This window comes from Dipteris shenzhenensis, chromosome 16 (assembly GCF_047967505.1).
Source record: "Dipteris shenzhenensis isolate YYH24624 ecotype China chromosome 16, Dip_SZ_1.0, whole genome shotgun sequence".
Classification (NCBI taxonomy): Eukaryota; Viridiplantae; Streptophyta; class Polypodiopsida; order Gleicheniales; family Dipteridaceae; genus Dipteris; species Dipteris shenzhenensis.
In genome coordinates this window covers 35,514,820-35,531,014 of record NC_141611.1, presented here as the reverse complement: position 1 = coordinate 35,531,014, position 16,195 = coordinate 35,514,820, and the positions used below count along the sequence as shown (strand labels likewise).

Genomic DNA, 16,195 nt, shown 5'->3' with positions numbered 1-16,195 from the left:
CGTGGACTCTTCTCGGCTCTCCAGACTGGTCGTGGGCTTGTGGAATATGCGAGGATAGGCTTAGATAGGCACGTAGCAACTGGTATCGTTGGCCTTGCGTCTGTCAGCCTACGAGCTGGTGGTACCTTGCTGCGTCTGTCAGCCTACGAGCTGATTGTACCTTGCTGCATCTGTAGGCGTCTCAACGTACTGATTGCTATAATGTAGGGTTGGTGAAGCCAACGGAAGCAATGTGCCAGAGAGCGGTTGCTCTGATACCAATGTAGTGAAGGGGGAAGGGGCAGATTTGGAGATGGGGAGAGAATAGCAGAAGGAAGGGAGAAGAAGGGGAAGGAGAGAGGAAGAGAGAGAAGAATGAGGGGATAGAGAGATAGAGAGAGGGAGAGAGAGAGTGTGTGAGCGTAGGCAGCAGGTAGCAGGAAGGAGGAGGGAGAGTAGATAGGATTAGATGTCACATCAAAAAGTCCCTTACAATCCTTTTGGTTTGACTTATATAGTCCCCCACAGTTCCCACATTTCCCCTACTATTCTCCCATCTATTTCCCCCTTAAAATCCATCTTTTTCCCACCTTCATTACATTTTCTCTCTGATGAATATGAACCTTCAGGGGGGTCGATTCACCTTTAGTTAAATTTCCTTTTAAATGTATGATGCTATGGGTGAAGACAAAATTGAAAATGACATAATATTGATCTAAAATCCTTAAAAATAGTGCCTTATTGTAATGATTAAACTTTGAAATCCTAGAAACAAAACAAAAAAGTAGATAAATATGTGCCGTGCATTCAATTACTTTGAAAACCACAAACAAAATGTAGTTAAATATGTGTCTTGCATTCAATTACTTTGAAAACCTAGAAACAAAATGTATTTAAATATGTGCCTTGCATTCAATTCCAGTCTAATTTGGTCTAATTTAGGATAAAATGGGACCTTGAATTTGAGTGTCTTTAAATAACTAGACCTAATTGGGTAAGGTCTAGTCAGACCAATCAACGTATTATGGTTTGGTTTCTTTGACTTACACAAGATAGATTAGGTTATGTTAATTTGATTATGATTGGAATGACTGAGTTAACTGATTATAGTTAAGCTAACCTAGTTGCAGTGGCATCTATGGCTAGATTGATGACATGGTAACTTCAATTTATTTGTTTGAGGGTTAAAGTACACTTAGGGTAAATGCATGAGGGATAATGATGATACGATTGAGGTCAAAGGTGATGAGATGAAGGTCAAAGGAAATGATGGCTCAGCTATAGGTTTGAGCTAGAAGAAGACTCAAGGGTAAATGTGCCTCAAGGATAGAGGCATATGAGGAATGAAAGTATGACTTGAGCATGAAAGTGGTGGCTCAAGTAGTGGGGAAGATGAAGTAGCGTCAAGGATGGGTAGCTTGAGGATCATGGCTCGAGTTAAAGTTGAGCATCACACCCAAGATTACATGAGCCTCGAGGATTGGAGACTTGAGGGAATCTAATGGTATTTTTTTCACAATGAACCGTGCAAGTTGCAAATAGCACTATGTAAACCTTCAAGGTTGCAAAGCACACATATGTGTGTTGGGCTATTGTACTTGGTGGTGGAGTCGATGTGGACCCTACCATTGTCATGCACCAAGACTGTTGTGGTTTGAAGGAGACACTCTTTGTTCTCCTTATAGGTTTATCCAATTTGGTTATTGCCAAACCCAAATTACCTTGATGGGAGTTGGGTAATTGTATCTTTCATAATAGGTACCAACTACTTTACAATTGCACTTTGAAAACTGCAAATCATTAGCTATCGTGATTACTATGACCGGATTTCAAAATCCTTGAAGGTTTTACAATTGAGAAGTAGCTCATAATGAAATATGTAAAAGTGCTAGCTAAATTCTTCATGGGGAGGGTGTTTGAAACCTTTGGAAGTGAAGATTCTTTGCATCAATTACATGTGTGAAGCTTTGAATGGGAAACAATGCTTGCAAAGAGTGATTGGATGATGTACATTGCTCTTAGAGTATTCCAATATTCTTTTGATATGAAGGTTTCTACAACGGTAGAGCAAGGTGATTATCTAGGTCCTTTTCACCACAGAGTGTGCTATATTAGTTCAATGAGAATTGATACTAAGTTGTCTTTCTTCTAGCTGTAGTCTAAGTTAATCCGCTTCTCTTAAGTTGTATTACGATGAATAACGACATGAAGTAGATATGATAGGCCATATTCATCAAGGTATCTGGGCTATGACACATGTCGAGTGCTAGAAGATCACTGCCAAAGATGGGTAGCACCCACCAAAGTATGGGAACACCTCATAGAGATGAGAGTCGTGGTAGTGCCGATATACTCATCACGCGTAGTCTACCGAGAGCTGATGTAGGAGTCGTGAAAATCCACCAGGTACAAGGTCCAAGAGCCAATACCCAAGGTCTCCCTTTGAAATGAAGTAGCCAAGGTGATGTTGAAGTCCGAGAGTGGGCATGACCCCCTCTTCTTGTGCACTGAGGTATGTTCGTAATAGGAACCCTAAACGCTATCCAGTACACCAAAACACAGATTGCCTAGCCTTGAATGGGGTCGATTTGCTGATCGGGAGGCTTCTTGACTCCCTTGTTCACCAAGGTTCAGCAGTCCTCCTCCTCTTTGTTGATAGGACAATCTCCCCTATCCAGAGCTCTTTAGCCATCGTCTTGACACCATTTTGGTCGCCTGAGAGTAAGGGGGCTCCCCCACACAACAAAACGCAAGTGAATGATGCCAGAAATCAGCAAACTTGCAAACATGTCTTGTAATGGCCCAAATGCAACCATGAGAGCTACACCTAACTCTAAATGCAAATGCCACATCATAGGCACCAAATGTGTGTGGCATGATGGCCACAAAATGAGACTGTCGGAGCTCCCAGATGTCTCCCCGCAGGGTCTCACAAGCAAGAGATGACCAAAAATGCTAACTCATACGTGTAGTTGGAGTTGCGACTCACCATTGTAGTGGGTGTGAAACCTCTTGTATGAGGTAGTATAGGTCGAAAATCAGTCGTTGTGATGCATGATCACAAGAAAAAGATTTAGATTGTAGTAGTGGCATTCGCAGGACGTGAGAAAGCACGGTCGTCGTGATTCTTTGGCTTCTCAACAGCTCCTTCGATGCGTATATATAAGTATCAACCTCTATGATCTCTGGGAACCTTGCCAAGAAGATTTTGGGCATAAGGAGTGGTATGGTATCCTTAGGTTTGTGGTGAGCTTGCAAAAGCTTAGGCAAAGGGCGCAAGTTCAAGCTTACAAGGCACCACAGCAGCCTCTGCTGTGCACTTTTCATTTCTTGCAAGCAGTCATATTTCTTCAGTATGATTAACTAAAGCTTGGATACGCCTTCCAAAAACAAGACGCACGATGAGCACAACTTTAGCTGAAACTGGACGAATACAACGAATGGGACGGGTCACGTCTCGTGGGAAGAATAAGGCTCCGCACAATCTGAAGGAAGGCCTTTGCCAAAAAGCGAATGCGCTTTTTTTATGCTTTTTGCCCTTTCATGCTTGTGCTTTTATGGCTGGTATAAAAGGCGAGGCTTACAATCTCGATTGCTATTTTTGTTGTTGCTGTTGTGTCCGGCATGGCGTCGTGGAAGGACGCAGACCCTGCGCTAGGGTTTCTCACGCGCAAGCAAACAGAGATTAAACTCCCTCGCCCCTCTCGCGTGAAGAACAAGACTCCCGCCCCCATCCAAATCACTGCTGAGCAGATCCTTAGAGAAGCTCGAGAGAGACAGGAAGCAGAAATCCGCCCTCCCCTGCACAAGATCACCGACTTCGATGAGCTTGCTCAGTATCGCCTTCGCAGACGGAAGGAATTCGAGGACCAAGTCCGCAGAGTTCGATGGAACGTTGGCGTCTGGATCAAGTATGCTCAATGGGAAGAATCGCAGGAGGACTTTGCCCGTGCACGCTCTATTTGGGAGCGTGCCCTGGAGGTTGAATCCCGCAACACAACCCTCTGGCTGAAGTATGCGGAGATGGAGATGAAGCATCGCTTCATCAATCACGCTCGCAATGTCTGGGACCGAGCTGTTTCCTTGCTTCCGCGCGTCGACCAGCTTTGGTACAAATATATTCACATGGAGGAGATGCTTGGAAATATTGCAGGTGCGCGGCAGATTTTTGAACGATGGATGGAGTGGGAATGTGATCACCATGGTTGGTCTGCTTATATCAAGTTTGAGCTAAGATACAATGAGGTCGATCGTGCGCGGATTATCTATGATCGATATGTTGAGTGCTTGCCTACCGTCAAAGCATGGGTTAGATATGCCAAATTTGAAGTGAGAAATGGGGAGATAGCTCGCGCTCGTAGGTGCTATGAAAGGGCCATGGAACAGCTAGGTGAGGATGCTCAGACAGAAGAGCTGTTAGCTGCTTTTGCACATTTTGAAGAGCGCTGTGGAGAGGTTGAAAGGGCTCGATGCATTTATAAATACGCGATAGACCATATACCAAAAGGTCACGCAGAAGAGCTGTACAAAAAATTTGTCATATTTGAAAAGCAGCATGGAAATACTGAGCGTATCGAAGATGTTGTTTTAGGTAAGAAAAGGTTTCAATATGAGGAAGAAGTTAAGAAGAATGGACACAATTATGATGTGTGGTTTGATTATGCGAGGCTCGAAGAGACTGCTGGCAATAAAGAGAGGGTCAGGGAAGTTTATGAAAGAGCTATTGCAAATACACCACCAGCAGAAGAAAAGAGATATTGGCAACGATACATTTATCTATGGTAAGAACCTCTTTGTATTTGCAAGAGTTTGTTACAAATCTGCACAATTTCTAGGTCACTGGTACATAGTGGTAAAGGGATGGTGCATCCGAACGCAACTCCGCAGCCTGTAGTTGTGATTGTCTTGGAGAACAACTTGCTGCTCTATGTGGTTGGTCACGCCATGTGAGAATTGTGTCTGACCATGGTGAGGCTAGCTAGAATCTCTAAAATGGATAGTTCTATCCTCGGATGTCCAAGGTTTTACCGATCCATGGCTGCCTTGTGATGCTGCAATGGTGTTAGCATGGGATACTAACTCTGCTGCTCAACCTTTTTGGCCTGCTCCCAAGCGTAGTCTTTGGAGTCAAATGGTAGTGAATTGTTCCTTATGGGAAGGAATAAAAAGTGCTTCTTAGGATGTCATGCTGCATGTGCTTAAGTAGAGATTTGAACATGATTACTGTGTCGATGATCACCAGATGGCCAGGAAACTAGTTAACAGCTAGATTTGCAGTACCAGTAGATCCCGCGGCAAAGCCGCTCCAAGAGTTTCAACACCTCCAGCTGTAGACTTGGGTGAGGTGTTGGTTCCCATGATGAACCCTCTACTAGTACCCATCAGGTAGCATTGGCCATCTTTTGCCTGCTATTCCAGTAGGTTACCCCTGTCCCCAGATCAGCAATGATAGTGATGGATTCCCATCTGCTTCATGAGCGAAGCCATCTTTAACAAGCAGCCTTAGACTAGTCAAGTTGGATTTCACTATGCTCCTCCGACAGAGCCCGCCTATGAGCAACAGTTTTGTTAGCAGTTTTCTTAGGTAATCTTGCAGGATATCTTTGAGCCCGTTCATAGCCTGTACCAGCAAGCACTTGGTCAAGTCTGATGGTCATTTTGTTGTGCTCAAGTCCTTCAATTTAGTCGGGGAGGGATCTCCTGGGCAGTGCTAGTGTTCAAGTCAGAGCAGTACAGTGATGTGTGCTTTGATGTGCACATTGCATCTTTAGTCGCACCTAGTTTTCAGTGGTTTTTTCAGGTGAGGGAATTTTTGCAGTGAGTTCAAAGGCAGACTCAGGGGTTCCATTAGAAGTCAAACTGACCTTAGGATTTCTATTTAATAAACCCAAGAGCATTTTAAGAACTCACTCTACAGTCGTGTACATATTTGTGAGTCATTCAAAATTACAGCTTAAAACAGTGGGCTAGGTGACATTGTTAGCAGTTATTCTCATGTGCAACGGTGCAGGCACATGACATATGAACTCTGTGTCCTTGTTCTTGAGCAAGAGCACTCTAGCTCCCAGTCTGTGTTTGAGTTATTTGCTGAATTCTCAAGTGTGAAAGCATTGGCTTGTTATTTATCTTTTACTGCCCTCTTGTTGGCCTTGAGGCTGGTTACATTATGCCTATCACACATGCATGTCGGATATAGGATCTAAGAAAAAGCGAGGCACTCGAGCCATTGAGAAGATAGTTGATGCAATAATGAGATTAATTTGTACGATTGGATATATTCTAAATTTAGAATAACAAAAATTCTAAATTTGTACGATTGGATATATTCTAGTCTTAGAAAGGTATATAATCAGCAGACATTTGGCTACACAAGCTATGCCAAATTAGGCTGTGGTGGCAGAGGAGGGCGTGGTCTCCTTGACTTCTGAACCCGCTGAGCTATGTTCACAGTCTCATCTTGGGCGGTCTCCTCTGAGGAAAGCTGTGATAGGTCGGATCTCAATCGAGTGTGCTCTGGTTGCTGTCCGTGTCATGGGTAGCCTCTGCAATCCTCTCTCAGCAATCCATACCGCCTGCATATCAGCTAGCTCCTCCTCCATCGCATTGTGTCATGGAGCCGAGTCAAATGCATAGAAATCTATGACATGCCATTGTGTCTGGTCTTGTGGTTTGGTCTCTTCTTGCTGCTCCCTGCTCTGTTGTAGCAAGGTCTCCCTATGGCGGCGCATCTCAAGTAAATAGAGCCCAATGCAGACCTGGTCATGGAAGTGGATAAATCACGACAGTGGGTCGAACCCACTCGCATTCTGATAAAGACAGTGTTATCCTGCCCAGATCTCGTAGTAGGCTTGGAAGCTTCATCCATGATCATATAGTCCTCAATGCCCTTGTAGGTGATCTGTTCAGCACGTAGTTAGCACACATCATTGCATCAAGCCAAAATTAACTCTCGAACCTTTCTCTTTCCCTTGCTAGCCATTCTTGCAATGTTCTGTTAACAAAAGAACCAAGGACACAATGAAATGTATAATAGAAAATCATAACTGTAGTAGGAAATATTACAACCACAATGCAACTTCTATTAACAAAATAACCAAGGCGAAGCAACTTATATATGCATTATGAAAAACTACACCAACACAGCAAGCAAATATACACAATATCAATCTCCACATAGATTGACACAATTCCATATGATCTCTACACAGCGGAGATAATGAACACTACATAGTAGAATGCACATGTGAGTTTAGCATTCCTTGTGCATGTTTTCAGGTCATGGTATGAGATTGGCACCACTGCCATTCTCCACTGGTGGCATTCTCCACAGAGATTGACACAGGCTTCTCAATGCCATTTCTTAGGGCCTAATAAGAGATTGGCACCACTGCCATTCTCCACTTGTACAGATGTAGGAGGAGGACTGAGAAGGGAGTATGAGGAGTAGGAGGAGGAGGAGGAGGAGGGAGAGTATGAGAAGTAGGAGGAGGAGGCTCAAGAAGGGGGTAAAGGAGGAGGAGAGTGAGAGGGTAGAGCAGTGGTAGAGGAGGACTCAGAAGGGAGTATGAGGAGTAGGAGGAGGAGAGTGGAGAGGGTAGAGGAGGGGAGGGTTGAGGGTAGAGGAAATTGGAGGGTAGTGGCAGGCTGCAGCAGGCTGGTAGAGAGTAGAGGCAGCAGGCAGCAGGCGGCGAAACTCTATTTGGCAGCAGGCTGCAAAACAAGGCAGTAGGCGGCGAAACTCTGTTGTGTAACTCTGTTGCAGTTCTCTCTATCCAACAAAGAATTAGTAAGGGGCACCAAGGGTTGGTCTGTGTCATTGTTCTTGAGCAGGAGCATTCTAGCTCCCATCTGTTGGCTTCTATTTGCTGAATACTTATTGTGAGTTATACTTGCTGGTTATTTATAGTCTGCAGCCCATTAATTTCTTGAAAGCCGGTTTCACATTGAAACCGGCCTTCGGAAACTTCAGAGGGCTGTGAACAGATAATAACCAGCAAATACTTGATTTTCAGCCAATTCCCACTGCAAACCAAAATAATTTTAAGAGCTAGATTCAAGAGCTAGATTGCCTCGTTCTACACGATTGGCCCTAAACTTAGCGCCCCTTTTGGTATTTCTTTATCATTTCTTCAGAAGGCAAGAAAAATACTGTTTTGCATCAGCCCAAAATCAGCTAACTGAATAATCCGTTCACAGGCACTTCCGTCCTGTTATGCATCAGTTTCAATCTCAGAAAGAAATCCCAGTGTAGTGCAATATCCCATGGAAGCCTTTCGTCCAATTCTGGCTGATAGTTCTAACCTGGCAGCTCTGATATCCTTTAAGGGAGTCCTGGCAAGAGAGAAATCAGCCAAGTCTTTCCTGGCAGCTCTGATACCTTTCAAGGGAGTTGTGGTAGGACAAAGACTAGCAAAACAACCAACCCTAGCTGTTCTTGGCACACAGAAAGTGCCAAGAAAGGCTACCTGCGACAAGGCAGGCAGTAAGAGAGCTTCTAGGGAGCAATTGACTGATCTGAAGGCTGTGGGAACCTTGAAACAGCAACAAGCAAAAATGCGAATATGTTCGAGTAGTTCTCAAGCACTCTGGCAGGCTAAATCATCAGGAGTAGCTCTGGAAGAGGTGAAAAACAGCAAAAGCGATGTCCTTCTAGAACCCTTCGACCCTTGGTAGTCCAATCCTGGTAGGCACAATGGATCTGGTACCAATTTGACACCCTGGAAACCTGTGTGACCCTAGAGTGGATCTGAAACAGCAAAATCAGGCAGCTCTAGAAACCCCTGGCAGGTGCAGCTCAGCAAATCCTCCCACCTGGAAGCAAATCGAGCTCCAAACTGCTTGGAATAGTGCGATTTTGATAGAGGTCTAGCCTGGAAGGCTCCTGGAAGAAGTATGAACTAGATTTAGGCCTCTGGGAAGGCATGAACAGCAGACATGCAACAAAAACGAACTGATCTCAAGGCTCCTAGGACAAAAGAGAAATTATTTTTTGAGCATATGGCAGCCACAGACGAATATGTGTGGAGCGGTTCTTCAGCACTCTGGCATGCAAAATCATCAGGAGTAGCCCTAGAAGAGGTGAAAACAGCAAAAACGATTTCCTTCTGGAACACTTTGGCCCCTGGTAGCCTGTCTGGTGACCCTAGAGTGGATCTGAAACAGCAAAATCAGGTCTGCCAGCCCAGAAAGCCTCTGTGGCAAGAGCGGCTCAGCAAATCCTCCCGCATGGAAGCAAATTCAGCTCCAAACTGCCTGGAATAGTGCGATTCTGATAGGAGTTTAGCCTGGAAGGCTCCTGGAAGAAGTGCAAATCAGATTTGGGCGGGCCTGTGGGAAGGCATGAACAACAGTCATACAACAAAACGAACTGATCTGGAAGCTCCTAGCACAAAAACGAAATTCGGTTTTGAGCTTCTGGCATCCTTGGCAACCCACGGATTGCCCAGAAAGCCTCTGTGGCAAGAGCGGCTCAGCAAATCCTCCCGCATGGAAGCAAATTCAGCTCCAAACTGCCTGGAATAGTGCGATTCTGATAGGAGTTTAGCCTGGAAGGCTCCTGGAAGAAGTGCAAATCAGATTTGGGCGGGCCTGTGGGAAGGCATGAACAACAGTCATACAACAAAACGAACTGATCTGGAAGCTCCTAGCACAAAAACGAAATTCGGTTTTGAGCTTCTGGCATCCTTGGCAACCCACGGATTGCCTTAGTAGTTGAAAATGAGCATGTGATAGAATAGCCTTGGAGCACTTTCTCAGCCTATGACTTGCCTCTCCATCTACTACTGTGGTCCAAAAGCAAGCCTTAGAGCAAATTTTGACTTTTTGCCTTGTCCCACAATCCAGCTTCCCAAACATGGCTGATGGAGCTACGTTTAGCTGAAGGATTTGTACCCTCTCTAACCTTCAGTCCCTTGCCTTGGAATTAATTGCACTGAAGTGTCCTTTGAACTATTTTAATCATTTGCAGACTATGGCAGTCACCATAAATTCCTCGAGCTTAGAAATTCACGTCTTTGTGACACAATGTGTGTTCTTCTAATGTTTATCTGTTTAGCTTTTCTTCTTGCAATTACTTTTTGAATAGCCATGGGTAGCAATATTTGATATTGCAACAGTTTCCTTAGGTGACTAACACAACTGTGTGTTCAGGATCAATTATGCGCTGTTTGAAGAGCTGAATGCAGAAGACATAGAGCGGACTAGGGATGCCTATCGGTATGAATCAAGTGTTTTTTGCTCCCTTTTCTGAAGCAAATAGTTAGCTTTGTAATTTTGATTGTACCCATTTTTCAAAGCAAGATAGCACTTATAAAAGTTGGAACAAACTTTTGAGTGCTTCCAGTTTTGTGAGAGAGACCAAGTAATATGCATGACAATTTACTTCTTCACGTGCTTTTATGCGGCAGGGAATACTTGAAGCTTATACCCCACAAAAAGTTTTCCTTTGCTAAGATTTGGCTTCTAGCAGCTCAATTTGAGATCAGGCAAAAGGATTTAAAATCGGCAAGGAGGCTTCTTGGTACTGCCATTGGTATGGCTCCTAAAGATAAGGTAAACAATGATGAATTGCTCGTTATCATATGCTTATCATATGCTTGTGTCTATGCATGTGCGTGGCAGTATGTGCATACATCTTGCATGTGTGTGCATAATGGTATTTCACCCCTATGCCTAATTCCTTCTTTGATGCTTTCTTTGCCCCTCACAGATTTTTAAGACGTATATTGAAATAGAGCTTCAACTTGGCAACCTAGACCGGTGTCGAACTTTATATCAGAAATACGTCGAGTGGGCACCTGAAAACTGCTATGCATGGAGTAAGTTTGCAGAGTTGGAGAGGTCCTTAGGGGAAACTGAGCGAGGCAGGGCTATATTTGAATTAGCGATTGCACAACCAGTCCTCAGCACGCCGGAACTTCTATGGAAGGTATTTCACATATTCTTTTGAGCACAGATGAGCTGCTGTCTTCTATTTCCATGCTTACGACCACAGATCTGACTAACAGGCATATATCGAGTTCGAGTTTTCGGAAGGAGAGCATGAAAGGACACGACAGCTCTACAACAGGTTGTTAGAACGGACAAAGCATCTGAAAGTGTGGGTTAGCTATGCAAAGTTTGAAGCTATCCTTCCTTTGGATGATGCTGAAGAAGATGCGGAGGCTTATCACGAACAGAATCAAGGACGAGTCCTTTGCTCCCGTGGTATGGTTTTACCTCAATTCTCAACCTGTCTCATGTGCTTGTTTGTGAAAGGATTGAACTTTGGCCTCTAACCCTTTTTCCTATGGGCAGCTGTTTTTGAAAGGGCTTTTGAGTCTTTCAGGACGCTTGCACCAGAGCAGAAAGAGGAGCGGGCTATGCTGCTGGAAGAGTGGCGTGACATGGAGAAAAGCTTTGGTGAGCTTGGAGACGTTGCTCTTGTGCAGAAGAAGATGCCCAGGCGGCTGAAGAAGAAGCGACCAATCACGAGCAGTGATGGCACCTCTGCAGGGTATGTGACTATCTGCTCTTTTACAAGGGTTTAGAATATCTGAGCTAGTATCCTAGCCACAAGGTAAGCCTCTAGAAAGTCTTCCTGTACATTGCAACTTATAGAGGCAGATTTGGCCAAGAGTGTACATTAGTTAGGGTAGTTGAAGAGGGTGAAGGTCCTTGCACATTGTCCGATCAAAGAGTGGAAATTGTTACAAGAATGGAAGATTCAGGGAAGTACTTTGCACATGCTTTGTTCTCCTGCCCATCACTAGTGGTCGTCTATTTGTGCCACTTATTTCCTTTATATAGGACATTTTTTTTGCATGGCTCTGAATACTGGTGCATGTCCAACTTTCTCATTTAGTTTTCATCATTAAAACGAATGAGTTGGAGCTTTAGTAAACTCAAGGGTACCTTCTGCTCTAAGTTAAGATTTCTCATATATTATGCTTGCTGTTTTGATCCACAGGTTCGAGGAATATATTGACTACCTGTTCCCAGAGGAGCTAGGGATGCAACCAAACTTCAAGATTCTGGAAGCGGCCTACAAATGGAAAAAGCAAAAGGTTGATGAGGGTAATCAATTAGCAGCACCTCTTTCCAGGAGAGGTAGGCTTGTAACAGAGAATTTGTGCATTCGTGTCAATGTTTTTAAAGACATATATGATGATTGCATGCAATCGTCTTGATAGCAGAAAGCCCGGTCCTACTGCTGGTCAAGAATTGACAATGCCCTATATGCTGGCTCATGGACCTGTGGCCATGGTGGTCGCCTATTTCTTTTCCAGTCACTGAAGGGGCAAGTTGCAACTGCGTCTTGGCTCATGCGATACTAATTTTAATGCTCTATACATGGTACAGAATGACACCAGCAAGCTAGGAGGCTATTCTAACCTGCAAGTTTTAACTGCATCGTTATCTTCTGGATGACGGTTCAGATCCTGGCGTGCGTTTGTGAAGCTGGCCTTCAGTGAGGCTATCCAAGTTGTACATGCAACTTGTTTCACAATATTGTTAGCATCTGTAATGAATTCTCCCCTAGCATGACAGATCAACTACAAGTGATGTAAATTAGTTTGGATTGTATCGAGAGAGAGCAATAGTTGTACTGAGCAGTCTATTGTGTTCGCCACATGAAAATGTGCTGTCACAAATTGCTCAGCTGTAAAAAGAAGCTTACAACCTCAGAATAAATTTGTGATGAAGAAGAGTTACAATGCCAGGACCATGAGAGTTGGTTTTATTCTGAGCCTTTTGTTGAATTTTTATTTTTAAACAAAGATGAATAAAGCACTTCGTGGAAAAGTTTGTACTAGTTTTTCTGTGTGGAAAGCGGGCCCTCAACGCTAATGAAATTATATATTGTAGTTTCATGTTTAGAAAGTGAATAATTGTATATAGCTGAGACGTTTCATCTATATGCAATGGCATGTGCAAAAGTGAGTTGAAATTCAGCGCAGCCTTATGTTCCGGAAATAATGTCCCTTATCTATCGTTAAGATGAGAAACAATTAAATGTGGTAGTCCGTGATTGTTCTGTTACGGGTGGCATTGACAGGAGAACGTTAAGGTTTTCAAGGACATGTCATTTGAACAAAAACTCTCTATAAAAAAAATCCACTGCTTCTATGCTTTCTGTTAATGCACAGAGTTTGAATTAGGGTTGGACAAGCTGCATTGACAGGAGAACGTTAAGGTTTTCAAGGACATGTCATTTGAACAAAAATCTTTTTTTTAATAAAATCTACTGCTTTTATGCTTTCTGTTAATGCAGAGAGTTTGAATTAGGGTTGGACAAGCATTACTGTGCACTTGAAGTAGGTAGGAGCACTCCAGGGAAAGGAGGCCTTGCCTTTTTGAAAGTGGGTGCGTGAGTCATGGGAGAGAAGTGAGGCAAGAATGCAAAGCTTCTCTCCTGTTTTGTTTGCTAAGCCTGAAATTCTCAAACCTAAAACACAGCTGCAACATTATTTGAATTGTCCAGAAACATCGGGCTCCCTTGGTGCATGATTAAATGATGACACAAGGAGATTAGTTCAATAATCAGGCATTTGCCTTTGTAGGGTTGAGTTTGACTTTGTGGGAGTTTGATGGAGTAATTTCTCTTGTACCATGTTGCCTCCTTTTCTACAGTGTTGGTGGAAATACTCGTTGCAAGAGGTTCTCTTGGTTTTGCATTAAGGACTACTGTGATCGAATGGTGATCGAATGAAGTCAATGCTATCATGCATTTTATAGCCTATGATACGATCATGATCAATTATTTTAATGCTACCATATTCATTTGTTTGCATTCTGATATACATGAAATTACCAGATGATAATGAATTGACAGCCTTGTTCACTCTTTTTTTACTATTACATTAAACCATGGTTTTTGTCTTTTGGCTGCAACAACAAAAAAACAATCTAAAGGTGAGGTTTCAAAGGGATCCGTGCATGTGCTCACGCTCGCACGCATGCACCCTCGTTCTATGGACTAACGAAAAAGATTTATCATGTTTCCTTCGCATTTTAGAATATTATCTAGTCATTTTGACTTGTGTATTTATTGTATTTATGATGAGTCCAAGAGATAACCTATTACAAGAGCAAGTTTTTGAGAGTGCAAGTGGTAGATGCTCTCTCTCTCTCTCTCTCTCTCTCTCTCTCTCTCTCTCTCTCTCTCTCGCTATCTTTGAAGACATGTTGTGGGAGGTACCCAAGGGATGAAGTTGAGTACAAGCTCCCCCTTCCTCTCTACATTCTACTATATAATTCTTGCTAAGGTAACACTAGCATAGGTGGAAAGTTGTGCTTGCACAACTTTATGATATCATGTTAGAATTTTGGGGGAGTAAACCTACATGCAAAAATACTAGAAAAATTATAATTGTAGATGACAAAAAAGATAAGGTTTTATTATTCACAAAGCACTAGCCTTGTAGTTGAGCCATAAGTTACTTCACACTTGATGTGAAAATTTTATAAAAGTGATGAATATTAAATCAACGAGTGTTAAAGCAAGTTTGTATAGTACCAAATAGCCAAAAGAGTGTTAATGCATTGAGCCAAATCAAGTGGTTAATATAGTCGAGCATTTTTACTCAATAGACATCTTACATGTGTATGTAAATCGAGTACACTTTTATATACTCCATTTATGAATATTTATTTATATAAAAAAATATATATACATAAATCGAGTATATATATAGAAGTTTATGTATATAGAAACATATGCAAGGGCTTATATATACTCATTAGTTAAGCTACATTTTTTAGAAAATCACTACACGGATTAGGTTTGAAGGCAATGCATATCTTACTTGAAATGAACTGGGAACGGATAGTCTTATAAGAGAAAAATAGACCTAAATGCAAGGACAAGGAGTTACTTCGTAGGGATAATTGAGTTTGGATTTGTACTCAATAATGTTTACAAGGAGGCATAATCGATCTTGATCACTATATTTATAAGTTGAGTGGGGTGAATGCATGGTATGAACACATTACAATGGATTGAGGTTCTTCAAGGTACATTCAGTAAGTTTTTAATTTATAATTAATTCTTTAATTATTAATTTCTATTCATTTTTATTAATTCCTTAATCATTAATTCATTTTTATTACAAATCCTTTTATATTACTAAATAATTTTTTGATTAATTATTAACTTATTGATTTTTATTAATTTTTGTTAATTCTGTCATTATTAAATACTTTTATTACTAACTACTTTATTGATTAATTAATAATTAACTTCTTAATTTAAACTTAATTATTAATAGATAGAATTCAAGAGTCGTTCGTATCACATACCTTTCCATAAGAATCTGTCTACCTTGACCTTCCTGACATTTCTGAGGATTAAGTATGCGGATCCTGCACAACCTTGAGGATTCATTGAGCCATGAACCTGACCACATATTAATATAAACCCGCATTTTTCAAAAAAAAAGAGAAAAAAAAGAGTTGTTCATATCAACATAGAGGTGGTGTAAAGATATGCCATTTTGGAAAATGATGTATAAAATCATCGAGAGGGGACCGCCACATAGGGACATATCTGCTCTTATGCTTTGGAATCTCTTTTTGAGTCACTCTATTATTGAATCTTTAGTCGGATCAAGTCTACCCAAGTAATGTTTGACATGTGCGAGGCTGTTGCTAGGGATTGTGATACTTTTTTCCACATCATACCCATGCTTCTTTTTAAGATTTCGAGTCCTTGATTTCCAACAAAGGATGATGCTACTCACCTCCACGTCAACCAAGCCCTCTTTATTTGGAACCCATTCTTGTTTCTTTTCCAAACAACCCTCATAAAGTTCTTTTATTGTATACCTCTTTGGGAGATTTTTTAATGGTTTGGGTTATTACCATAATGCTGTGGAGCAACCTTTGTAACCCAAATTGGTATGCCTTGGTCATCCAACTCTGATTTTGGATCTGGTGCACAAACGGCAATAAAAAGTCCCTCTTGGATTTCATCGGATGGTACAAACTCTGGCAACGGCTAACTTCCTTCCTACCACAAAATTTATGAGGCAAAAGGCATTGCTTAGGCTTCTTTCATATCTTCAGCTATAGTGGACTCTCTAGCAAATGCAGAATCCTCTCTTGACTCAATTTGTTGCGGCCAAAATAGATCTGAGTATTCTATGCTCGGTAACTTTCTTGCTCTTTTAGATATTTGATAAAAGATTCATTTGCTGTGATTATCTCCATATTTTTCTCGGACTACTTTGGGTATTTT

The 16,195-nt window shown here is 42.1% G+C and overlaps 1 protein-coding gene across 3 annotated transcripts; it reads left to right on the top strand.

Moving 5' to 3' along the window:
* The first annotated feature begins 3,040 nt into the window (after positions 1–3,040).
* On the top strand, positions 3,041–12,703 carry LOC147892891 (uncharacterized). Of its 3 annotated transcripts, XM_087387358.1 has the most exons (9): positions 3,041–3,203; positions 3,349–4,760; positions 10,129–10,194; positions 10,386–10,530; positions 10,688–10,906; positions 10,986–11,184; positions 11,275–11,473; positions 11,927–12,066; positions 12,150–12,703. In XM_087387358.1, exons 2-9 carry the CDS (start codon positions 3,604–3,606, stop codon positions 12,182–12,184), a joined length of 2,160 nt encoding a protein of 719 aa, XP_087243484.1. In that variant the 5' UTR covers positions 3,041–3,203; positions 3,349–3,603; the 3' UTR covers positions 12,185–12,703. The 3 variants fall into 3 exon arrangements, with proteins under 3 accessions (XP_087243484.1, XP_087243485.1, XP_087243483.1); XM_087387359.1 differs by having other exon boundaries at positions 3,041–4,760; positions 12,153–12,703; XM_087387357.1 differs by having other exon boundaries at positions 3,041–4,760.
* The last annotated feature ends 3,492 nt before the right edge of the window (positions 12,704–16,195 follow it).

Bases quoted from the DNA above. Each gene is read 5' to 3' on its own strand.
- LOC147892891 (XM_087387358.1), top strand. From the start codon at position 3,604: ATGGCGTCGTGGAAGGACGCAGACCCTGCGCTAGGGTTTCTCACGCGC. The intron at 4,761-10,128 runs GTAAGAACCTCT...CTGTGTGTTCAG, and splicing joins CAACGATACATTTATCTATG to GATCAATTATGCGCTGTTTG. The intron at 10,907-10,985 runs GTATTTCACATA...TCTGACTAACAG, and splicing joins CGCCGGAACTTCTATGGAAG to GCATATATCGAGTTCGAGTT.